General features: G+C 40.9%; 1 protein-coding gene across 9 annotated transcripts in view; it reads left to right on the top strand.

Annotated features, from left to right (window-relative positions):
* FRMD6 (FERM domain containing 6) overlaps positions 1–25,692 on the top strand; it is a 127,135-nt gene that overhangs the window by 81,040 nt on the left and 20,403 nt on the right. For 6 of the 9 annotated variants that reach the window (XM_032179465.2, XM_032179462.2, XM_032179463.2 and 3 more), the window contains exon 14: positions 2,436–5,410. The exons of the other annotated variants lie outside the window; for them this stretch is intronic. In XM_032179465.2, the coding sequence (XP_032035356.1) occupies positions 2,436–2,720 (285 nt within the window). In that variant the 3' untranslated portion in view covers positions 2,721–5,410. Of the gene's footprint in view, positions 1–2,435; positions 5,411–25,692 lie in introns of those variants that run through there. 9 annotated transcript variants of the gene reach the window in all.

Below are 25,692 nucleotides of genomic sequence, written 5' to 3'. Positions count from 1 at the left end.
CTAAAACGTGCTTCTGGAACTTTTGCCTCTAGCAAAAATTGTATCTTATTCTAACAGGGTTGTCCTTTGTGGTGGGAAGCAGCAAAATTTAAAGATACAATATCTGGTTTCCTTAAATAACCCATTATATATCTTCCATTCATATAATTATCAGAATCATTTTTAACCTATTTCTAATACCACCTCTTGGGATAATAAAAAAGTCTGCCCCCTGCTGTGTACAGCATTTGGCAGAATCCCCCAACCCCCGACTCGTGTTCGGGAACTTAGTCCTGGTGCCTGCCTCTGAGCCTCTTCAACACCAAGAACACCCTATATCCGACCCAGCACCAAGAACACTTTATATTCAACGCAAGAATTCTGGCCTTTTAAAGAGAAAAACTGTGTTTCTTTTTATTATTATTATTATTATTATTATTATTATACTTTAAGTTTTAGGGTACATGTGCACAATGTGCAGGTTTGTTACATATGTATCCATGTGCCATGTTGGTGTGCTGCACCCATTAACTGGTCATTTAGCATTAGGTATATCTCCTAATGCTATCCGTCCTCCTTCCCCCCACCCCACAACAGTCCCCGGAGTGTGATGTTCCCCTTCCTGTGTCCATGTGTTCTCATTGTTCAATTCCCACCTATGAGTGAGAACATGCGGTGTTTGGTTTTTGGTCCTTGCGATAGTTTACTGAGAATGATGATTTCCAGTTTCATCCATGTCCCTACAAAGGACATGAACTCATCATTTTTATGGCTGCATAGTATTCCATGGTGTATATGTGCCACATTTTCTTAATCCAGTCTATCGTTGTTGGACATTTGGGTTGGTTCCAAGTCTTTGCTATTGTGAATAGTGCTGCAATAAACATACGTGTGCATGTGTCTTTATAGCAGCATGATTTATAGTCCTTTGGGTATATACCCAGTAATGGGATGGCTGGGTCAACTGGTATTTCTAGTTCTAGATCCCTGAGGAATCGCCACACTGACTTCCACAATGGTTGAACTAGTTTACAGTCCCACCAACAGTGTAAAAGTGTTCCTACTTCTCCACATCCTCTCCAGCACCTGTTGTTGCCTGACTTTTAAATGATGGCCATTCTAACTGGTGTGAGATGGTATCTCATTGTGGTTTTGATTTGCATTTCTCTGATGGCCAGTGACCATGAGCATTTTTTCATGTGTGTTTTGGCTGCATAAATGTCTTCTTTTGAGAAGTGTCTGTTCATGTCCTTTGCCCACTTTTTGATGGGGTTGTTTGTTTTGTTCTTGTAAATTTATTTGAGTTCATTGTAGATTCTGGATATTAGCCCTTTGTCAGATGAGTAGGTTGCAAAAATTTTCTCCCATTTTGTAGGTTGCCTGTTCACTCTGATGATAGTTTTCTTCTGCTGTGCAGAAGCTCTTTAGTTTAATGAGATCCCATTTGTCAATTTTGGCTTTTGTTGCCATTGCTTTTGGTGTTTTAGACAAGAAGTCTTTGCCCATGCCTATGTCCTGAATGGTATTGCCTAGATTTTCTTCTAGGGTTTTCATGGTTTTAGGTCTAACATGTAAGTCTTTAATCCATCTTGAATTAATTTTTGTATAAGGTGTAAGGAAGGGATCCAGTTGCAGCTTTCTACATATGGCTAGCCAGTTTTCCCAGCACCATTTATTAAATAGGGAATCCTTTTCCCATTGCTTGTTTTTGTCAGGTTTGTCAAAGATCAGATAGTTGTAGATATGCGGCATTAGTTCTGATCCATTGATCTATATCTCTGTTTTGGTACCAGTACCATGCTGTTTTGGTTACTGTAGCCTTGTAGTATAGTTTGAAGTCAGGTAGCGTGATGCCTCCAGCTTTGTTCTTTTGGCTTAGGATTGACTTGGCGATGTGGGCTCTTTTTTGTTTCCTGATAATAATTGGTTTATTTTCCCATTTATTAATAAAATAATAACAGACCTTGGCCTAAAAGGTCTGAATTGCCATATCCTAGTGAAAAAAAAAATGGAAGCCATGTCTTTACCTATATGACCTTATTTCAAGATAATTACTTGATTACTGAAATGCTAGAGATAGTTGGATTCCTATTGTATTGGATTATTTTCCTCTGTGGAATTATTATTCCTCTGTGCTTTGGATTATTTTTGTGTAAAATGAGGAGAATGATAGTGCCTGCTTCCTAGGACTGTTAGGAAGATTAAATGAGTTAATACATGCCAAGTATTTAGGTCAGGGCCTGGCACATAGTAATTGCTCGGTAAATGTTAGCTGCTATTATTACTGGTGGAGGTGGTATTGATGATATATTTCCCCATACAGCCCAGAAACCACTTTCTAACATGTAAGGATTACTTAACCTTTTGTGGTTCTGTAGCATCTCTCTTTACAAGGCAAATATTCTAACCTTTCACTTTAGTCTGTAAAGTTGTTTCAGCCTTCCCTTATCTTGCAGACTATATGTCGGAAACCAAAGACCTCCACTGATCGACACAGCTTGAGCCTCGATGACATCAGACTTTACCAGAAAGACTTCTTGCGCATTGCAGGTCTGTGTCAGGACACTGCTCAGAGTTACACCTTTGGATGTGGCCATGAACTGGATGAGGAAGGCCTCTATTGCAATAGTTGCTTGGCCCAGCAGTGCATCAACATCCAAGATGCTTTTCCAGTCAAAAGAACCAGCAAATACTTTTCTCTGGATCTCACTCATGATGAAGTTCCAGAGTTTGTTGTATAAAGTCCGTCTGTGTGCGGCTGTATAGGCAGCTTACTGTTTGCTAGAGGATGCGAAAGTCATGGGTTCTTTACATATTACTTGTGCCATATCTTCTTCACCCTAAACATAGCTCTTTCTTTATAATATTTGTGATGATGGAAACAAAAGCCTTGGAACAATTGCACTTTAAGTATTACACAGAAGTCAGAGAACTACAGAAAATGTACAGCAAGACAAGTGCCCGGAAGTTCACGAATCCTTCAGAAGGAAATGCGCTTTACTGATTGCAAAGCCTTTGGAATATTGGAGTGTAGTGTGTTTGCTCATCTGATGCTTTTTAGTTCAGTTACATGTAACATCACATTTTTTTATCACGTGAAAGCTGTTAGATTTGTTTGCTTATAAACTTTTTTGCCACTCCCTCATAAAATGCTCATAGTTTGGGAGAAGAAAGAGGGAAGATTCTCTCTTAACAGAGAGACAGTTGCTCTATATACCCATTGCTTCCTCCCTGAGGCTGTCCCAAAGTGAACACTGATGCAGTGGTCAAAATCATGAGGTTGTAGCAAGCCAAAGATACGTACGTGATGGAAGCACATAAGCAATAAGCAGAAAACCAGAAGTGCATGCTGTGATGCCTGTGACTCCTTCATCCCGCGCAGTGCCATGTCCTCTTCTGTGATCTTCCAGAAAGCTCCAGGATTCATTTGAGTTCCACATCCAAGTAACAGATGAATTATATTCATGTTGTAATGCATTTTGTGGAGTTTACAAAACCAGTGTCTGTTTAAACTATGGAAAATGTCTTAGAAAACATTGGTGCTTGGTGATGCTTCATTTGTTTAATTATCGAGAGCAAATTATGGCAATGCTAGTTTCTGCTTAACCAAAATACTCTATGTATATATTATACATATATAAATACATGGGATTGTGTTTGTTTATATGTGTTTAAAGCTTACTATGTCTTCATTTTGGCTTCCATGACTATCTTTTATACATGGAATTCCTTAAGATTGAGAATATGTCTCTGAGTGAATGATACCTGCAGACAATCAGTTGATATATGTAGAGTTCAGAATGACTGTTTCCTCATGTGCCTTTGGCCATGATTCTCAACACTGATTGTACAACAGAATTTTGGGGGGAGCTTTTAAAAAATAATGACTGAGTCTCCCACCAGACCGATTACATCATTCTCTTGTGGCGGGACCCAGGTAGAATTGCCTTTTCTTTTAAAGTTCTCCAGATGGAGCTAATATGCAACAGAGTTGAAAACCACTGATCCCGGGGGTGTCTTTTGTTAATTTTGAAGTAAAAGTGTACAGAAGACGTAGTGTATGAGAAAGGGCCATTTTTAAGACAGTTACCTGCTGTGCTGCTGTTACAATATATAATGAAACCAAGTCAGGGGAGTGAATTTATCAATCTTCTGATGTACAGTAAAAACGTTGCTCACACTTCAGGAGAGAACTTCATAGCACAATGTCTTTCTATAAGATATTTTTAATGGTTTAGTATTTTACAACATTTGTTTACCATATTTTGATATACCATTTTTTTCTATCTGCCTAGTTTTATTAAAAAACTATATATTATTTTCTAAAGAAACAATCATATTTTTATACAAAATTATGTTTTCAGGTAACGAAATAGATTTAGGGTACAGCAGAACATAAGCAGTGTTACCCGTGGTTGGGAGTCAGTATTATACAACAAATGGTGAGCTGGAACATGCCCTACCTGTGCTGTCCCTCCTGTGCTGGGTCACGGATGTGTGGGCAACATTGCCTCATCACGTTAGGTTCACCTGACACTTTAAAAGGAAAAAAAGTTCCATAGAGTTCTGTGGTCTCAAAATTGTTTTGCTTTTATCAAATACTTTAATAGAACCAAAGTTGCAGATATTGGAATGTATGGAAGTATCTCAGTCTCTGCATAAAAGGATTGAAGTATGAAAGGATCATTTAATGACTGTTTTACTTATAAGTCATTAAGTAATCCACCATTTCTTATGGATGATGCTTAAGCCTGGTGAGGTTTGTACTCTGAGGAGCCCAGATCATAATGCAGTGCATTGCCTTAGCCCTTAGAGTTTCTTGCAAACATTTAAAAAAAGGCATATTTAAGAAAGAAAGATAAAGAAAAAACATTTAATTACTGTAAACAGGTACTGCTTTATACTTTATTTTCTCTCTACTTCAACCAAAATCAGATCTTTAAGGTTTTGCTGACATTGTTGGTGGTTTTGCACACACTCTAATTGGATTTATGAATAGTCCTATGGGTTTTCAAAGATGAATCATGCTAAGAACACTTTTGCTTTTTGATCCACTGTTTGCAGCAGAATTATATATATGTATATGAAAAATCCACTTTGAATAATCCATATTTTGTATTTGGAAATTGTTTTTAAAAATAAAAAGGAAAAGAAATATATAAAGCTGTTATTTATTCTGCATTTCTTACATATCTATTGCTTGTCAGTATACCCGTTTTGGTATATATTGCCTCTGCACATCTACATTTGTATATGCAACAGTGAGCTTTATATCTACATAAACTGTAAATAATCCTTTCTGTGAAAGGATCATCATATCAAGATGATACCAAAAGTATGTAAAAAGAAACCTGCATTATTTTGTAATTATTTCTTATAGCTATTTCATGGTAAGATTAGCAGTCAATAAAGTTACTTTTTTGCCTTTAAATTGCCTTTTTGATTATTAGAGCTCTCAAGCGAGAAGCATTAAGGAGTGACAGTGTTTTCTTCGTGTTCTTTGCTGTAATGGAGCACAGTAAAGGACAACAAGGTTCCATGTGATAGAATTCCAAGTAAAACAGTCCTGGTGGTGACGATGGTAATAGCTGATGCTGAGTACTACCATGTGCCAGACCCAGTTTCACGTGTATTCAGATTTCATGTGTTCAGTCATTTAATCCTCATATCCCCATAAGGCAGGTACTGTTATTATTCTTAGTTGCAGATGTGAAGGAATCAAGCTTCCAAGAGGTTGTGGTAGTCATTGTTGAGTTCAAATTATGGAGCTGAAAAAAACTCTCCTTTAAAAAGAAGTATTTTAACTAAACTAACTTAAACCCTGAAAACTGTCATCACTGGACTGTTGGTTTCATTATAAAATAAACAAATGGTTGCATTTAAAAGCATGCATTCACAAACCTGAACGTGAGGGCAGCATGACATTAAGGAAAGAGCCCAGAGTTGAGAGTCAACAGCATTCTGAAAAGCCCCAGCTCATTTTCTGAAGGGAAATCCATTACCTTCTCTTTGCTGCACTTCTCTTGGCCAAAAAATGGAGATAATAATTCAAAGGACTGTTTGGAGAATTAGATAAGGTAATGGTTTAGTATGCCCCTGATGACTAGGTGGGAAAAAGGAGGGCTGTCAAATCTAACATTTAATTTTTGTGAAATGGAGCCATTTGGATTCACACAGTCCAAAACAAGTTTTCTAGTCAAGTGTTAGGAATTTTGCAGTGTCTGATAAATTGTGAGTTGGAGTCCAGGAAAGAAAATACTTGGTACCTACTATGCGTCTAATATTACAAACACCATGTCTAATCCTCACAACCCTTCAAGGAGTTGTCACTCTCATTTCACAGCTGAGGAAACAGTTAAACTTGCCCACGATTCTACAGCTAGTGAGTGGTAAAGCAGAGTTTTAAACCCAAACTTTTCTCCAAAAGCCTTGCTTTTTTTTTTATGCTGTATACAGTATACAGTTGTTACCCACTGCCCTTAAAGAAAGATCGGAGCCTAATAGGGAAGACAGACTCCAATTTTGATAGTGGATAAATGAAATTTATTTGCTAACTTGGTAATTTTTTTGAGCATCTACTGTGTGCCAGACTATATAGAGGGCTTATATAGGCATTGCTTTGGCCAAGAAGCAGTGAAGACCTGGGAGGTGGGGAATGGGAGGCAGGAAGATCAGAGAAGATTTTACTGGAAAGACAATTTTACTTGCATGGGGACTTCTGGCAGGATGGAGTAAGGGGCAAACTATCCAGGCAAAAGCTTAGAAGGTGGCGATGACAGTGGTCAGTCAAGGGACCTGCAAGAACCTCAAGGGGCCTTTTGGCTTGAGTAATCATGCTCCAATCTAGCCATGAAAGCCTTGGACACCCAGATGAGGACACTGAGTTTTTTTCTGGACAGAAGGGAGCTATAAAAGGAAGAGACGTGTGTTTGGGGCTTGAGAGAAATAATGGGAGCCATGCTAACAAAAGGTGGGGAGACAGTTGGAAGGTGATGAGGGTCTGAACTAAGGGTGTGGTAGCAGAGAGAAAAGGAAAAGATTCAAAAGCAGAACCAAGGGACTGTTACACACAAACAGAAGGTTGTCATCTCTTAAACTAAATACTGCCAGAGAAATAGGCAATCTTCCCTTACTTGGCAAAGTCTTGGGAAGACTAGAGTTAAGTACTACTTTATAATATGAATTAAAATCCACTCGATACATTTATTGAATGTTAAAAATTGGCACAATGGCTACAACTGCTCTAGTCTATAGCAGCGGTTTTCAACCCTGACTGCACGTTAGAATGACCTAGAGAGTTTAAAACAGTATAGCCTGGGTCCCAGCCCAAAGCTTCTGATATATTTGGTCTCAGGGTGGTTCCACAAGTGATGTTAATGTGCATCAGGGTTGCAACCCATGGGTCTATAACATGAGCCCGAGCCATATAGACCAGCCAGGCTATCTGCTCCTGAACTGGTATGATCTACAGTTAGGATGGATTGGGTGTCCAGAGTGTCCAGGTATATTGCATTTTGTTAGAATGATATTTTCTTTTGCCAGTGAAGCTGTCAGAGAGTGGACCAGTGTTTGGGGTAGTCAACTCACCATTTCAGAAAGTCTGAATACACCCACATTCTAGAGATCAGGGTGTTACATATGACTGTTTGGCTAAGTATGAGGGTGGGGATAATGTGAGTACAGTAAAATATTTAAATATCTCCTCCCTATCATTCTTGTATTTGCCTTGTCATTTCTCTAGTGCTTTATACAAGCTGATCCCCACACAGAGGAATAATGAAAATAAGTAAGCTAAATTCCACCCAGCCCTTAGATTCTTAAGACATGTATTTTGAATTAACGGAGAAGCCTGACCTCTGAGAAGTCCTGCTCAGATGCTATGAGCCATTGTAGGGGATAAAGTTATATATTCTCAAGAGATTAATTGAAGATCTATGAACATGGCACAGCTATAATTAACCAACTCATTACTTGGGACGGGTGTTTACCCATCTGGTGTCAACTGTAGGCAGCTGAGGGCTTCTCAATTTATTACTGTCATTACTGCAAGATGGATTTCAGAAGAACAGATAGTTCCCAACTTAGGAAGGAAGACTCAGTTCCAAATTTGCTTCTGAATTGGTTGTTTGACATTTAGAACACACGTCCCCAGCCTCCCTAACTAGCCCATAAATGCCTGTTCAACCCAGAGATATTATTAGAGATGTTTTTTTTTCCTGTATATTAGTAATCATCTGTCAAAGAGGCAGGCCCACAACATAAATAAGGTAGGTGGAGTGACCCCACAACCAGATAGAGATGATAGTACCGCCTGTAGACCAGTAGTTCAATCTTCCGGTTTTACTTCTCATAGTACATTCATGGCCTACTATGGATAGCAGTAGAAGAAAGCTTCAGGCAAGCCATGCCAAGATGAAGCGGCTCTTAGCCAGTTTTCCCTTGGCGTTCCATGAGGGATGCATCCATTGTTTTCTCATCCACACCCTCTAGTCCAGAGCTGCTCAAGCTGCTCTGCCATCATGAAAAAGTAGGCTAGAACAAGCCTTTTTCTCCTGACCTGCAGAGGTGGAAGAGGCTAGATCTAGGAGCTACTTTAAGGAGCAGACGCCCCAGGGTCTTCTTTAGACTCTACTGCTGAATTGCTAGAGTAAGAATAACATGCTTTAAGAGAGAAGGTAACGAGTCTATATCAGGGCCTTTAAATGCAACATCAATAGGAATGTGTAAGACCATAAAGTCCACGGGAGGATTTTAAAGAAGACTGAAATAAATTGATATACCCTATTCCTAAAAGGAAAGATTAAGTGTCAAGTTTTCCCATCATTTCCAATCAAAATCCCAAATGAAACATTTCAGCCATGTTGGAAGGATGGGGATTACTTTTACCCTCCCACCTTAAATAATTAAAAATAGAAAAAATATGAATAAAAAAATGTTTTTTAGACATTTGATAATAGATAGAGCAGTAGAGTAGCCCCCAGAGAAGGAAACTAAACAAGGTGAGTGTGATCAATGCTTCATCTTACAGCCTGAGAGTTCCCAGGCCGCAGCACAGACAGGAGGAAATTAAATGGGTCCCAGAAGTCTCCCTGAATTGAGAAGGCAGAGTTGAGAATTTAGGTAGGCCAAGGTGGCCAGAGTTCACAGGGCAGACTACCAGAGAAAGAGGTGTACAGAGTGAAGGGGAAGGCCCTGAAGATCTGCAGAAGGTTCCCCTCCAGCCTTCAGCTCAGTGCTGATCTGTAAGTACCTGTGAGGAAAGCACCGAGGCAGGGAGTGAGCTGGGAGAAAAGAACAAAACCATCCCTGGAGCTCATGTAAGGCCAAGAACAGTTTCAGTCCCCACTAAGTAGAATGAAAAAGCCTTGTAATACATGGGACACCTCATAAAGGACTCAAGGGTGTTGCTCAGGTCCTGCCTAACAAAGCTTAAAAAGCAACCAGCTTTTTTAAATATTGAAAGAAAAATGCTATCCACTTAGAATTTTATACCTAGCAAAAATCTCTTTCAAAAACAAAGATGAAATAAAACCTTTCTCACGCATACAAAAGCTGAAAGAATTCAACACCAGAGCTGCACAAGGAATGTTAATGGAAGTCTTTTAGGCCAAGAAAAAAAAATCTGGATGAAAAAAACTACATCTACACAAAGAATGAAGAGCCCCAGAAATGGTAACTTGTGGGCAAATACAAAAGTTTTAAAAAATATTTTAAATCTCTTTACAAAATAATCAACTATTTAAAGCAAAAATAAAAACAATGCATTGTAGGGTTTGTGACATATGTAAAAAGTAAAATGTCTCATCACAATAGCAGAAAGAAAAAGATGAAGTATACTGTTGTAGGTTTCTAATGCTGTATTTGAAATGGTATAATATTACTTAAAGATGGGGTATGATAGTTTAAAGATGTATACTATAAACTCTAGAACAACCACTAGAAATAAAAGAGGCAGCCGGGCGTGGTGGCTCACACCTGTAATCCCAGCACTTTGGGAGGCTGAGGCGGGAGGATCATGAGGTCTGGAGATCAAGACCATCCTGGCTAGCATGGTGAAACCCTGTCTCTACTAAAAATACACACACAAAAAATTAGCTGGGTGTGGTGGCGGGCACCTGTAGTCCCAGCTACTCAGGAGGCTGAGGCAGGAGAATGGCGTGAACCCGGGAAGTGGAGCTTGCAGTGAGCCAAGATTGTGCCACTGCACTCCAGCCTGGGCGACAGAGTGAGACTCCATCTCAAAAAATAATAATAATAATAAAATAAATAAATAAATAAATGAAACAAAGAGGCATAAGTGATAAAATAGAATAAAAAAAAAACTAAAAAGAAGGCACACAAAAAGGGAAAAAGGGTCAAAAACAAATAGGACAAGTAAAAAAATAGAAAACTGGCACATTTAAACCCAGCCATATCAATAATCAAATTAAATGTAAAATTTACCCCAAAGATATTACAAAGACTAGCCAAGAATATTTTGAAATATAGACCCAATGAGGAGATATTTACCTTTCCAGACGCAAACACACTATAGGGTTCCTGTTATTAATGATACTAACACAACAATAGCCATTTAGGGCAAGGACTGACAAAGTTTTCTCACAAAGGACCAAAGAGTAAATATTTTGGACTTTGCCATCATACCGTCTCTGTTGCAACTACTTTAACACTGCCACTGCAGCCTGAAAGCAGCCATCGCCAATATGTAAACAAATGAGCATGGCTGTGTTCCAATAAAACTTATTTACAAAAACAAGCAGCAGGCTGGATTTAGCTCACAGGCTGTGGTTTGCCAATCTCTGATTTAGAGCAATGTAACAGACAAAGAATCCGGGAACAGACTAATCTGCAAATGGGAACTGAGTATATAAAACACACAGCATTTCAAATCATAGAGGGAAAGATGCATTATGCAATAGTTAATGCTGAGAAAATTAGCTTTCTTTTGAAAAATAAAATTAAATCTCAATCTTTTACCTTACACAAAAATAGCTAAATACTTAAAAATTAAAACTATCAAAGTATTAGAGGGCAATAGAGAAAGTTTAGGGCGAGGAAACTTTCCTGAAGTCCACACATTACTCCCAAGTCACACAGAAAAATTTGATAAATTTGAATGCAAAAAAGGCTGAAAAACTGTTTATACCATTACCTAAAGATAGGTGACATGGGGAAAATATCTACAACTTTTACAAATACAAATAATTGGGTCTATAGCATATTAAGAGATTCTGCAAACTCCCGAACAACACGGTAGAAATATTAGAGGGATCTATAAATGGGCAATTCACAGAGGAAAAATTTTAAAACAGCTTATAAATGTGGGAAAAGCTGTTCAACCTTACCAGTAACAAGGTAACCAAACATTAATATACTGATTTTTTTTGTCTATCAAACTGACAAGTTAAAATGATTGATAATATCTAGTGTTTGTAAGAGTGTGAAGAAATAGCTTCATAATTTTTTATCATAGTGTAAATTAATACTGCATTTTTGTAGGACGATTTGGTAGTTTCTACCAAAATTTTGAATAAAATTACCTTGCAACTCAGCAGTTTGATTTCTAAATATTTATCCTATAGAAATAAACATAAAAATTGAACAGTATCGATTTGAAAAGAGAAACATGTTATACAATCTAAGTGTCAAATAAATATTGGCACAATCTTATTATGGAGTTAAAAATAATAAAGGAGTTAAAAATAATGAATGGTTCAGATGTACAGACGTTAAAATATCTTCAGCATTTGTTATGTACAAAAAGAAAGACAAGATGCAGTTCACTAGTGTAGTATGAAAAAACAGAAGATACATAATTATATGTGTATGTTTAAATGTAAGTGCCTGAAAAATGACCTTGAAAGACATCCGACAAACTAAACCATTGGTAACTCTGAAGAAGGGAGTATTAAAGAAAAGAGAGGAAAGGGAACTTGCCTTTAAAAAAAAAAAACAGAACTCCATCTTCTCAGGAAAAAAAAAAAGCAGAAATTATGCAGAAAGTAAAAAAACTTTTGGAGAAAAGAACCTCATAATAATATTGTCAGAGAGATAGAAAATATTGCACTCAGAAAATTGGAGAGGATTGCTATATAGATAGAGAGAATTATGAGCTCTTCAAAATATAATAGCCAGAATAAATGTTCCAGTGATAGAACTGGAAGATAAAGGAAATCTCTCAGAAAGCAGAACAAAAAGACAACGAGATGGACAACGGAAAGGATACGAAATGAGAGATTCCCAACATCTAGGGTGCAAATATTACATACATGCATACATAGAGACAGGGAGGCAGCTTATGTACGCAGAAAAAAATAGAGGAAAAAAATCTTACAAGGAAATTCCTCAGAACTGAAAGCCATGCATTTGCAAACTGGAAAAACAAACAAACAAAAACAATGCAAGCAACGCCTAGGAAATGAGGAATAAAGACCAATCCAGGACACAACATCATACAATGTTAAATACTAAAGATATAGAAAAGACCATAAAACCTTCCATAGACTTTTTAGAAAAAGAGAGGTTTTACAGTTCTTTGAAGAAAGTGGGAAAAGTTGCTGATGCCTACATAGAATAACTGAGCAAGCAAAAAGAGGAGGTTATTAACTCTGAGAACAAAATGTTGAAGAAAAACATAAAATCATAGTATAATACATGGGTTAACAATGAACAAGACTTGTACAGTCATAATGTAAACACTATTACCCAAATGTCCAACAACGATAGACTGGATTAAGAAAATGTGGCACATACACACCATGGAATACTACGCAGCCATAAAAAATGATGAGTTCATGTCCTTTGTAGGGACATGGATGAAACTGGAAAACATCATTCTCAGTAAACTATCTCAAGGACAAAAAACCAAACACTGCATATTCTCACTCATAGGTGGGAATTGAACAATGAGAACTCATGGACACAGGAAGGGGAACATCACACTCCGGGGACTGTTGTGGGGTTGGGGGAGGGGGGAGGGACAGCATTAGGAGATATACCTAATGCTAAATGACGAGTTAATGGGTGCAGCAAACCAACATGGCACATGGATACATATGTAACAAACCTGTACATTGTGCACATGTACCCTAAAACCTAAAGTATAATAATAAAAAATATATTAAAAAAAATAATGTAAACACTATTATAATGTCAATATATTAAAAGTTACATTATAACTTTAAAAGTTACAAATTAAACAAATTAAAACTTACAAATATAACATAAATATGGGGAAAGAAGGGAAATTCTATGTGGATAGTTTGAGAAGAGTAAATGTGTGTAAAAGTGCTATATTGTCATTTTCCACGGTAGGAAGTTGATAATGTCCCAAATTGAAAGAGCATAAAGAAACAGTACACAAATATGACTATTACCTAGAAATATGGAGGTTAATGCATTTCTGCTAAAAAACACTTCAAGAGTTGAAAGTGTTAGTGTTTAGGGAAAGAAGGAAGAGAAAACTGTTTTCTTGTTGTTGTTTGTTTGAGGCTTTGTATTATATTTAACTTTTAAGTTGTGTAGATGTGTTGGATAAAAATAAAAAGTTCCTTTTTATAACAAGAAGATAAAAACTATTTTGGTCACTAGCATAGACTCCTGTTAATAACCCTGGGTTCCTGGAAGCCATAAAAAGAAAAGCACCAACAAATGGAAGAAAGTGGGGATGAGTGGGTGTTCGGTCTCTATTTTAAGGAGTGGGCTGCTAAATTTGTCTTGAATGAACAGAGGATGTGGGCGCCCAGCCAGGAGATGGAATGGAAGAGGGAGGCTGATGTTCCTTTGGAGTGGGCTCTTGCCGACAACACACTCAGGCTCTTCTGGGAGGTGTTAGGCTATTCACGGGAAGGCTTTGGGGAGCCGTCTGGGAGCTGTTTGTAGTGAAGGCGCCAGAAGGTGAGGCGGATCCTCTTCCTCCCTGCACACGGGGACGCGTGGGGTTGACACCCAGTGAGAGTGATCTGACTCCCGTTTCTTTGGCGAGAACAGCCAGCAGATGGGTGCCTGGTAACCCAAAGCCTTTGTTGAAATGGCCCAAGTCAATTGTTCCATCTGGCACTGGGGCTGGGGCTGACTCCAGTTTCAGCCACAGGCCTCTAGGGGCTAATGACAAAAAGTGGAGTGAAAGACCAAACCTGAGGCTGGTGTTCAGAGGGAGGGGGTGGAGACACACAGGGCAGGGAGTTTTGTAGTCAGGAAGGCAGGAGAGGCTAATCAGGAGATTGTTGATCAGTCTAGCCCCGAGTTCTAGGGTTTATAAACTTCAACGATTCTCGGAAGCTCCAGAGGAGCTTTGCTAAAGCTAAATAAATAAATAGATTTATTTCCGGGCCTCAGCCTACATCTACTGATCAGAACCTCTGAGGGTAAGGCCGAGGTTTCTGATGCACCCGTTCATTCTTTGACCACCCTTGGGAGCCAGCTGTGCCAGTTCCAGACCATCCTGCCCATTTCCCAAGGCAACCCTCTGCCTATTTGAGCTCTTTCTCTTCATCCCCCTTCATTAGAATTTCAGATGCAAAGAGAACTTTCTGAAACCCAGTGTCTGAGAGAATATTGTTAAAAATATGCTTTTTGCTAGGGTGTTGACGGCATCTGTCAGTAATAAATTCATGCTAGCAGAGAAGTAGGTGCTTCCCAGGAGGGGCTGTAGCAAAGCTTCACATAGATTATTGCCATTTTTATTCTCATCATTCATCTTCAGTGAGAACCTCTGAAGGGCAACTCAGAGGTTCAAAGACAAATATTTCTTGCTCCTCCCACAGCCTCCAAGATGTAGAAGGTGTGTTGTGGGGAACATCAAAGGGCCAAGCTGCTGTGCTTTTGCTCAACACCAAGACATGCTACCAAAAATGAAGATACCTGAATGGGCTGAAAATAGAGCTTTGCTTTTAGAAGTGAATTTCTTTTCCAGAACACAGAATACTGGGATAGCATGAGGAGAATGTTAGAGAGCTAAGGGAAAGCTTTCCCCTCCAAAACAGGGGGAAGATGGTAGATGGATTTTTAAAATTGGAGCCACTAGATGCTGTATGCAGCTGCCTGGGACCTGCATCGCTGATTTTCCTTTTGGGTTTTGGTATTTGTAGTCACAAAGCCCTCCCCACCAAAGCCACCCTAATTCAAAATCCAGAATAGATTTTTTCTTTTCTTTTCTTTTCTTTTTTTTTTTTTTTTTGTTGAGACAGGGTCTCACTCTGTGGACCAGGCTGGAGAGCAGTGGCGCTATCTGGGCTAACTGAAGACTCAACCTCCCCGGCTTAGGCAATCATCCCACCTCAGCTTCCTGAGTAGCTGGGACCACAGGCATGTGTCACCATACTCAGCTAATTTTTGCACTTTTTGTAGAGATAGGGTTTCACCATGTTGCCCAGGCTGGCCTTGAATTCCTAAGCTCAAGCAATCCGCCAGCATCAGCCTCCTGAAGTGCTGAGATTACAAGCGTCAGCCACAGCACCTGGCCCAGAATAGATTTTCTATGATGAAGAAGATCCAGGCCTTTAGAAATTGAGGGTCGGCAGAGTTTTAGCTTTCATGAAATAAAAAATGCACCAGGTTATAAACTTCATGAGGGCAGAAGCCATATCTCCCTCATTCTCAGCTTCATCCTGAGGAACTAGCACAACGCCACATAGAAAGGGTGCCCAATAAATATTGACTCAAGCAGTGAGTGAAATTTCTGCACCTGTGCTGGGATGCCAGGTGTACACCCACTGAGAGATCCAGAGTAATATCAGCCTCATTCCCGCTGGATGTTAGGAACTATATCACAGGTGTGTGTGCACCTTCTGTGATATTGGGAGTAATATCAGCCTCTACCCCGCTGCATATTAGGAACAATTTATGGGGGGTGGGGGAGTTACATTCCCTGCGATATTGAGAGTAATATTATTACTCTCAATCAGGAACAGTTTAATTATTAATATTAATAAATATAATAACAATAGTAATCATCAATATTAATAATTGCAATAGAGATAGTAAAAGTTAATATGGATTAAAAATATTAATGATTACTATTAATAATAGCAATATCACTATTAATAATAAAATAATGATAGCAGTAATTAATGCTACTTAAATCAATCATAAGTGATGTTGGTAATAAAACAATAATTAAGATTAATAACTAATATTGAAAAATGGCATTAATAGTAATAATTTTAATCATGCAGAATCATATATGTAAAATAATCATTAATGATTAATAACGTTATACTATTAATATTACCATTGATAATTATTATTAAGACTGATGTCTAATAATGATATTATTACTCCTAATACCACAGGGGGTGTACACCTACCTGTGATATTGTTCCTAATATCCAGGGATGGAGAGCATGATATTAGTTTTAATATCGCAGTAGGTGTACACTCACCCTGTGACACTGATCCTAATATCCGGGGGTAGAGTATGACATGACTCCCAACATAGCAATGAATGTACAGCCACCCGGTGATATTGCTCCTAATATTCATGGAAGAAGCATATGATATTACTCCCAATATCGCAGGGAGTGAACACCTCTTCTGTGATATTGTTCCTAGTATCCGAGGGGGAGAGGATGATAATAATTCCAGCATCACAGGCTGTGTTCACCCACCCTGTGATATTGTTATTAATATCCTGAAAGGGAGAGGATATTACTCCTCATAATAGATAGATATTACTCCCTATAATAGAGCAGGAGGTATATACCCACCGTGTGATATTGTTACTAATATTCAGAGGCCGAGAAGTTGATATTACTCCCAATATAGCAGGAAGTATACAACCCTGTGTGAGATGGTCCTTAATAATATTCCAAGGCGGAGGGGGTGATATTACTTCATATATCGCAGAAAGTGTACACCCCCCAGGGATATTGTTCCCATGATCCTGGAGGGAAGAGGATGATATTACTTTAAATATCACAGAAGGTGGACATGCCCCCACTGATATTGTTTCTAATTGCAACGTGGGAGAGGAGGGTATGACACCCAATATCGTAGGGAGAAGAAACACCCCTGTGATACTGTTCTTCATACTCAGGGAGGAAGAGGCTGACATTACTCCCAATACAGACGGGTGTACACCCTCTGTACAGTGAGGGTGTACACCCGTCTGTGAAATAGTTCATAATTTCCAGAGGGGGAGATGATATTACAATATCGTAAACAGGCTGTGAGTCCACCGTGGATCGTAAAAACCAGGGGGGGAGAGGGCGTGGCTCTTCCTCCCCACATCGCGGGGGGGCCTCACCCCCCTGCCATGTGGATCCTAAGAGCCAGGGGGGGGCGAGGGGGTGGCTCTTACTCCCCACATCGCGGTGGGTGCCTTACCTGTACTCTTCATTCTGACCTCAGCTCCACATCTCCTCCCCAGAAAGTTCTTCCATGACCACCCATTCCACAATTGGTTCTCCATTGTGTCTCTATCACAGAACTGTTTATTTGTTAATACCAGCAATCACAACTCTGATTCACTAATTCACTTACTGATTATTCTTTGCCTGCGTCCTATACCATAATGTGGACCTGTGAAGGTGAGACCCTTGTCCATCTAGCTTAATCTAGCTTAACATACGCTAGCACTTAGGGCAGGTTCTTGGCTCAGCAGGCACTCAATGAACTGGGGTTGAATGAATACAGTAACACTGGATCATTAGAAGAGGAGAGAAAACTTCCTCAATGCTAAAATGCACTTTCTATCGATTCTGGAAGGGGGCTGCATCTTCCATTGGATATGGATATTTAATGTCATATTTCATTCCCACTCCTCTCTGAAAAGCTCCTAGTACATCGAGGTGCTCATGTGGCAGATTGTATCTTAGCACCAAGGAAGGACAACAAGCAACGATTATCCTGGGAAGGGAGCTTAACTACCTCTAAATCCAGGATGCTTTTTCTGAGCAATGAGGAGGATGGAGGCACATCAAAGGGGACAGAATAAGGAAACCAGTGCTCAGAAATGATGAGAAGGAACGTGGAGTAGGAAGGCATCCGGAGATGGCAGGGCCAGCCTGCAATGGTCTTCATCCTGCACAGAGCAGTACGAATTTTCCTTCCTCCCAGCTTGGGAGTGGATGGGGCCAGGAATAGCTGCCTCACTTCAGGTGTTCCAGCAAGCATGCATTAAATGGCCTACAGGCCTGAGGTAGCAGGGTACGTAGGCCTAATCCCATCTGCCTGCTCGAGTCTCAGGTATTGCACGAAACTAAAGTCTGTGCTTAGCGACTGCCCCCAGGTTTGAGCAACTGCTTAAAGCATTATCTGCTCAAAGTATAGCCGTGCACCACCAACGTCAGGACCTCTCAAAGAGCTTGCATAAAACGCAGGACATTGGGCCCAATTCCCAACCTGCAGAACTGGCCTTCACAAACAGAGCCCAGGAATCTGCTTTTTTGTTTGTTTGTGTTTTTTTTTTTTTTGAGACCGAGTCTCGCTCTGTCGCCCAGGCTGGAGTGCAGTGGCGCGATTTCCGCTCACTGCAAGCTCCGCCTTCCGGGTTCACGCCATTCTCCTGCCTCAGCCTCCCGAGTAGCTGGGACTACAGACGCCCGCCACCACGTCCGGGTAATTTTTTGTATTTTTAGTAGAGACGGGGTTTCACCGTGTTAGCCAGGATGGTCTCGCTCTCCTAACTGCGTGATCCACCCGCCTCGGCCTCCCAAAGTGCTGGGATTACAGGCGTGAGCCACCGTGCCCGGCCAAATCTGCTTTTTAATCAGCTCCCTGCTTCGCGGGATTCTTAGGTGAGTGGTTCTCAAACCTAGTAAGTGGAAGTGGGGGATGACTCATTCAGGAAGCTCATTCTCCTCCGCTGCGCCTCCTCCAGCCCTCTTAGATGTTGTCTCTTCATCTTCCTTCTGCACCTTCAGTTTATCACACTCCAGGCAGCTTCTGGTGTGCCTGCCCGTGTCCATTACAGAGGAGAAAGGAATCCACAGGCCCCTGCTGGGCGAGCTTGGGTGCGTCTAGGGGAGCTCCAGGCGTGCCCCAGAGAGCCTGGGAGGAACTAGGCCAGAGCTCTCCTTTGGGGACCTACTGCCTGTTCCTAACTGCAGCCTGACCTCTGGTGGTCAGAAGGGAGTCGTTTGGTAGGAAGAACCCAGAAAGTTTGGCTTTTTGCGATTGGGGGCTTGGGGGAGGAGGAAATTTAATCCTTACAAACTCCATCTCTACTCGCAGAGGCTCCTTTGCTAAGCCTGGGGTTATTTGAGAAGGGAATGGTGTGCAGTTTACGGCTCTTCCAAGTTCCTTGTTTTGCCTCCGTGGCACACTGATCTTGACAGCTCCCCTGTACCTGAACGTTTGTGGGAGCATTTTAGCTGCATTGCTGCATTTCATCGGAGGGGGCAGAGGAGAGAGAGAGAGATGGGCAAGGAAGGAGATGTTGGGTCTTTTCATGTTTTTAAAGGTTTTTGTTGTTGTTGTTGTTAAAGGTGGGGTGGCCAAGGTTGAAAAGCCTAGCAAGCAGACACAGCTCTGGAAGGTGTGCCTGTGGCCTCCATTATTCGTGTCTTGACCTTCTCTCAGCAGCCAAGCACCCACTCTGCCTCTCGCTTGGCTGGGGCACCTGAAACCGCTGAGGCCTGAGAGCGCTGGCTCCACGGCTGCAGCAGCCCTTTCTCTGCCCCACCAGGCCCAGGTGTGGCTTTTCTGGCATCCAGATCTTTAACCTGGTCAACGTGCTAAAGCTCAGTCACACACAGGATGAAAATGGCCATAAAAACACTTAGAGAAGCCTCTCTGGCAATACATCACCCTCTCCTTTCCTTTTTAATTCTTAGGAATTAATTAACTTAATTAATTATTAGCTAATTAGTAGTTAATTAGTCAATTAACTAGCAGAACTAGATCACCTGACTTCCATGATAAACAATAATGTGCTTTTGCATTTCCAGAACCAAAATATAGTGCCCAATTCAAGGAACTGTTACTCTTTAGTAATCACAAATAGTGTAACAATGTTGGTAAACAGAGACGTTAAGGCTGGACCAAGAAAGGTAGTGCGGTAGAATGGGAAGTGCACAGTCTGGCAGTTGGGAGCTGGAGCTATGGTTGGGTTGACTGTGCAATTGATTTATTCAGTCATTTAACAAACTTGACTGAGAGCCCTTGATGAAGCAGGCATTGCACTGAATGCCAGGAAGACCAAGAAAAGCAAGACACATGACCGCTACCCTCAAGTTATTTTCAGTCTTGTGGGAGGCAATCGAAAGACATGTAAACTGTTTAGACCATGCATCTGTCTGGCATATTTAGCTTCTCGATTTGTTGTACGGTCTTCATCATTGTCAATCTCCTTCAGAGAGTGCATGGAATCTCATTTAGTTCTCGCAATAATCCTATGAGGGAGGTCTTATCATCCCCATTTTATAAGGAAACTGAGTCCTTAGAAAGATCAGATAGTTTGCCGAAGGCCAAATGGCCAGTAAGTGGTGGAGCTGGCACTGCAATCTAAGTCAGCCTGACTCCAGAGTCTGTGCCGGTGGCCACCAGGCTACACAGTTCTCCAAGTTCTCCCACCTCTAATCTTTTTTCTGCTGCTCTTTTGCCGAGAGTCCACTTCCTGCCCTCTCACTTAACAAAGTCATGTCTGCCCATCCACCCAGCCTGATGGTCTTCCCTCCAGTCTCAGGGAAACAAGGCACACACTCTCCTGCAAAGCCCATGCTCCTCCCCTGAGTCTCCTCCAGCCCTCTTAGGACCATGCCTCTTCATCTTTCTCCTGCACCTTCAATTTATCACACTCTACTTGTTTCTCCCCTGCTCAGTCCCTAAATGTGTCAAGGGCCCTCCTGTTCTAAACAATCCCCAAAACACAACAAAACAAGAGCTTCCTTTTCCCCATACCCAGCTCAGCCCTGCCCAGTCGCCACTCCACTAGCTCCACTTCACCAGCCCCACCCCATCACTCACCTCTCTCCTCTTCCCATCCAGCGCCATGCAGAATGTAATCACTGTCCCCGTCTCTACTTCCTCAGCTTTACATCCAACCAGTTGATGGGGTCTTCCTGAGTGGGCTCCTAAATGCCCCTCTGTATCTTGTCCCGTATCCTGACTCTGACCCCTTTTGTCTCTTTCCTGCATTACTGCAACCGTGCCCCTCATTGGTTCCCTACTTACAGGAATAGCCTTCCTAAATATCTCCTCCACCTTAAGGGTTCAGCAATCTATTTGAAATATGAACTGTCTTCACCAAACCCTTGGGCGACCATCCACCACCTAGAGCAGGAGGCCCAGCCCTTTTGTATGGCGTACAAGGCACCCTATGATTTATACTGCCTATGGCAAGAGCCTATCCATTACTGACTCTGTCCTTTACTCTCTCACAGGACAGAGCTGCCCATGGTTGCTTGCTTGCATTTCGCTGTTTCTCATTTCCACCCCTCAGGTACTGCTAAGGAGAATGTCTTTCCTGACCCCAGCGCCCCGCCTCCACCTAAGCCTAGCTAGCCCCTACTCACTTCTTCATTAGGAATCATCACTAACCAACTCTCTCCACTCCCTCAGGAGTTTATATTCTGATTATTTGTCTATGCGTCTGTATCACATTTCCTCAAGACCTAATAGGAAAGATGATGATTCCCAATTTAAGCTCCGGGCTTCTAATTACTTTAGGTAATCAAAATATTCTCTTGCTTGAAACATGAGGTTTATGAAATCCCAGCATTTGGGAGGCCAAGCTGTTGGATCACTTGAGGTTAGAAGTTTGAGACCAGCCTGGCCAACATGGTAAAACCCCGTCTTTACTAAAAATACAAAAATTAGCCAAGTGTGGTGGTGCACGTCTGTAATCCCAGCACTTTGGGAGGCCAAGGCGGGCAGATCCCCTTAGGTCAGGAGTTTGAAACCAGCCTGGTCAACATGGCGAAACCCCATCTCTACTAAAAAATAATAATAATAAATTAGCCAGACGTGGTGGTTCATGCCTGCAATCCTAGCTACTCGGGAGGCTGAGGCAGGAGAATTGCTTGAACCCAGGAGGCAGAGGTTGCAGTGAGCTGAGATCACACCACTGCACTCCAGCCTGGGTGACAGAGTGAGACTCCATCTCAAAAAAAAAAAAAAAAAAGGATTTATGAGCTCCCAAGGAGGAGTTTAAAATGCTTTAGGTGCCACACTCTGCCCTTCACAGGTGTTTGCATTCCAGGTGAGAAGGAAGAACTTGGAAAGAAGATGAGAACCCATCAGCAGAGGGCTACCTGGGGCCGACGTGCTGAGGTAGCTAGGACTACTTTAGCTCAGACGTTGGTGTGTCTGAGGTGGGATGGAGAATAAAATCCACTCCATCTCCTGATACCGGCATAATCACAACAATAAATGATGTCAGAGGTGGACGTGCAGCAGCAGAGAACATGCAGAGAAATGTAAAAAACAACAACATCAACAACAACAAAAAACCCGTGCCCTTGATATTATGGGAAAAGAAATAAGGAATACACTCACATCTTTATGGAAATAGAGGAATTCAGAATTTTAAAGCCTGGTCAAGGCTCAGATAGACTCGATCAAGGGCAGAGACCCCTAGGATAGTTCATTTTGGAGTTATGAGCTCTGGCAAGAATGTGAACAAAGAAGAGAGCAGCAACAAGACCTAGTGCAAACACCAAGAAGGCAAATACTACAGCTTCCAAGCACCTCTACAGGGACTGTCTACTCTAGTCTTCCCTTCATCCCTAATCCTCATGCCTTAGCAGTCTTCTTTTGTGTTCTTTGGTTTATGCTTACCATTTGAAGGGTGACGGAGGCAACTTCTAAAAATATATTTTCATCTTAATTGAAACGTGCCAGGTTGCAAAATTCCCCTGCTGCGGGTTTCTTTTCTGAAAGAGAGTCATGTGCTGCCATCTTGTGGTTGAGAGCCGCCACAACAACAATTATGTACTCCCAGCATCCCGCCCAGTCCAGTGCTGGGGTGGCGGAGGCGGAGGGCGTAGGTGGCGGGGGTGACGCGGTTTCCAGGTAGAAAGCTCTGGAAAGGGTTCCGCTGCAGGGACAATGGCAAACAGTGAATGACCAGTGGAGAGACAGGTGTCACACTGGGGACTGACCTGGTAGTAATTAGTAGCATTGGAATAAGGTCCAAAGGGATTTTCCCTGGTCCCTCAACCAGTATGATTCCATCTCTAGGTGCCATTTTCCCCCTAATTAATAGATTCTCATTAGTGGTGATTTTTAAAAAATGACCTTGTGCAATGGCAACAACACCAGACTGAGAGTTAAGACACCCGGTATCTAATTGCCCCTCTGCCGCAGACTGCCCAGGTAAACTAGCAACAGAGGATAATAGAAAAATTATTGAGCTGGGACCAGGAGGTTTGAATTCAAGTGTGATCACAATCTGGTGTGTTACCTTAGGGAAGCTGTTTCACTGAGCACCATCCTGTGCCAGATACTGTCCTAGGTATTTTACATGGTTTTGTTTGTTTGTTTGTTTTTCCAGTTTCTTACTCCAGGATAGTGTTCTACAAGTGAGAAAACTGAGGCTTAGCACGATTGAGGGAGCTGTCCAAGGTGTCACGGAGCCAGTGAGTCAGGATCTGATTCAAGGTCTGACTCTAAAGCATATGCGATTTATTTATTTATTTATTTATTTATTTATTTATTTATTTGAGACGAAGTCTCACTCTGTTGCCCAAACTGGAGTGTAGAGGGGCACTCTTGGCTCACTGCAATCTCCACCTCCCCAGGTTCAAGCGATTCTCCTTCCTCAGCGTTCGGAGTAGCTGGGACTACAGGCATGCACCACCATGCCTGGGTCTACAGCCTCCGGAGTAGCTGGCACTACAGGCATGCACGCCCGGCTAATTTTTGTATTTTTAGTGGAGATGCGGTTTCACTATGTTGGCCACGCTGGTCTTGAACTCCTGACCTCGTAATCCATCTGCCTCGGCCTCCCAAAGTGCTGGGATTACAGGCATTAGCCACCGTGCCCGGCTGTGGTTTATTTTTTAAATTTATTTTCCTTTCATAATTGTGTATCATATGAATATGATACATATATTCATGTGTGTGTGTGCAGGGGTTACACATAGGTCAGATGGCTTAAATTTATTGTGTCCTTTGATGGTAGGGCAAGCCCAGTTTTCACAAGTGCTCAACAAAGCTACAGATGCTTATGCTGTTGCTTTTTAATTTCCTGTGTGTTCTCATTTTTCCCCATCTAACGTTGTTTCTAAAGGCATTTAAGAGATCTAACGACTCTAGCTTCAAAAGTCGTGTTCTTTGATTTCTGAAGATAAAAGGGACGACCTAGAGAGGGAACACTGCCATTCTGCTGAGGGATCAATGGGAAAATTAAGTTCCTTACAGGGAAGACAAGACGCTCTCCATGGTGTTGATTTAGTGCTTTTTTTCAGGGCTGTTGCTACAAAATCTAGCCTGGCACAGCAACCTTGTGAGGTGTGCGTTATTCTCCTCATTTGACCCTTGAGGGAATTCAGGTGCAGAGAGGTGAAAACACTTGTTTGAGATTACACAACTGTGACTTGAAGACAGGCCTTTTTCTTAAACGACTTTATTGAAGTATAATTGACATACAATAGACTGCATGCACATATTTAAAATACAAAATTTGATCTTTGATCAGTTTGACAGTATAAACCCGTGATACCAGCACCACAGTCAAGAAAATGAACACATCAAGATAATGAACATATCCTTTATCCCATCCATTTCCTCATGCCCCTTTGGAATCCCCCAATCTCTACCCCCACACTGCCATCCCCAGGCAACGGTTGATCTGCTGTCAGTATAGTTTTCATTTTATACAAATTTTACATAAATGGAAACATACAGTGTATATGCTTTTTTATCTAGCTTTATTTGGCATAATTATCATGAGATTCTTTCATGTTGTTTTGTGTATTATTCCGTTTTATCGTTAGGGAATATGTCTTTATATGGGTATGCCACTATTCATTCTCCTGATGATGGACATTTAGATTATTTCTACTTTGGGGCTATAATGAATAAAGCTTCTATAAACACTGATGTGAAAATATTTGCAGCAGACCTAAGTTTTCATTTCTTTGGGGTAAAAATCTAAAAATGGAATGTCTGCATTATTTGATCAGTATATGTTTAGATTTTTCACGAACAGCTAAACTGTCTTCCCAAAGTGGTCGTACCAGCATGTATGAGAATTTCATACATGTATACTCCACATCCTTGCCAATACTTGGTATGGTTAGTCTTTTCCATTTTAGACAATATAATAGGTAGTAACATCTCATTGTGATTTTAATTTGCATTTCCATAGTGACTAATGATGTTGAACATATTTTCATGTGCCTATTAGTCATTCAAATATCTTCTTTAGTGAAGTGTCTGTTCAGATCTTTTGCCCATTTACAAAAATTGGGTTGTTCGTTGGCCTATTAATGAGTTTTGTGAATTCCTTATATATTCATATATAAATATTTTATCGGATATGTGATTTTTTCAAATATTTCTTCTCATTCTGTAGATTTCCTTTTCATTCTCTTAATAATGTCTTTTGAGGAGTGGATGTTTCAAATTTTAATGATGTCTAATTTACCAAAAAATTTTTTTGGATCACGTTTTTAGTTCTGTATCTGACAAGTCTTTGTAACCCAAGGTCACAGGGATTTTCTCCTATATGCTCTTCTAAAGGTTTTGTAGTTTTGGTTTTGCTTTTAGGTCTATGATTTATTCTGATTAATTTTTTATATGATGTGAGATGTGTATTGGAGTTTTTAA

Source organism: Hylobates moloch, unplaced genomic scaffold (assembly GCF_009828535.3).
Source record: "Hylobates moloch isolate HMO894 unplaced genomic scaffold, HMol_V3 SCAFFOLD_16, whole genome shotgun sequence".
In the NCBI taxonomy this organism is placed as follows: domain Eukaryota; kingdom Metazoa; phylum Chordata; class Mammalia; order Primates; family Hylobatidae; genus Hylobates; species Hylobates moloch.
This window is presented reverse-complemented; position numbering and strand designations above follow the sequence as displayed.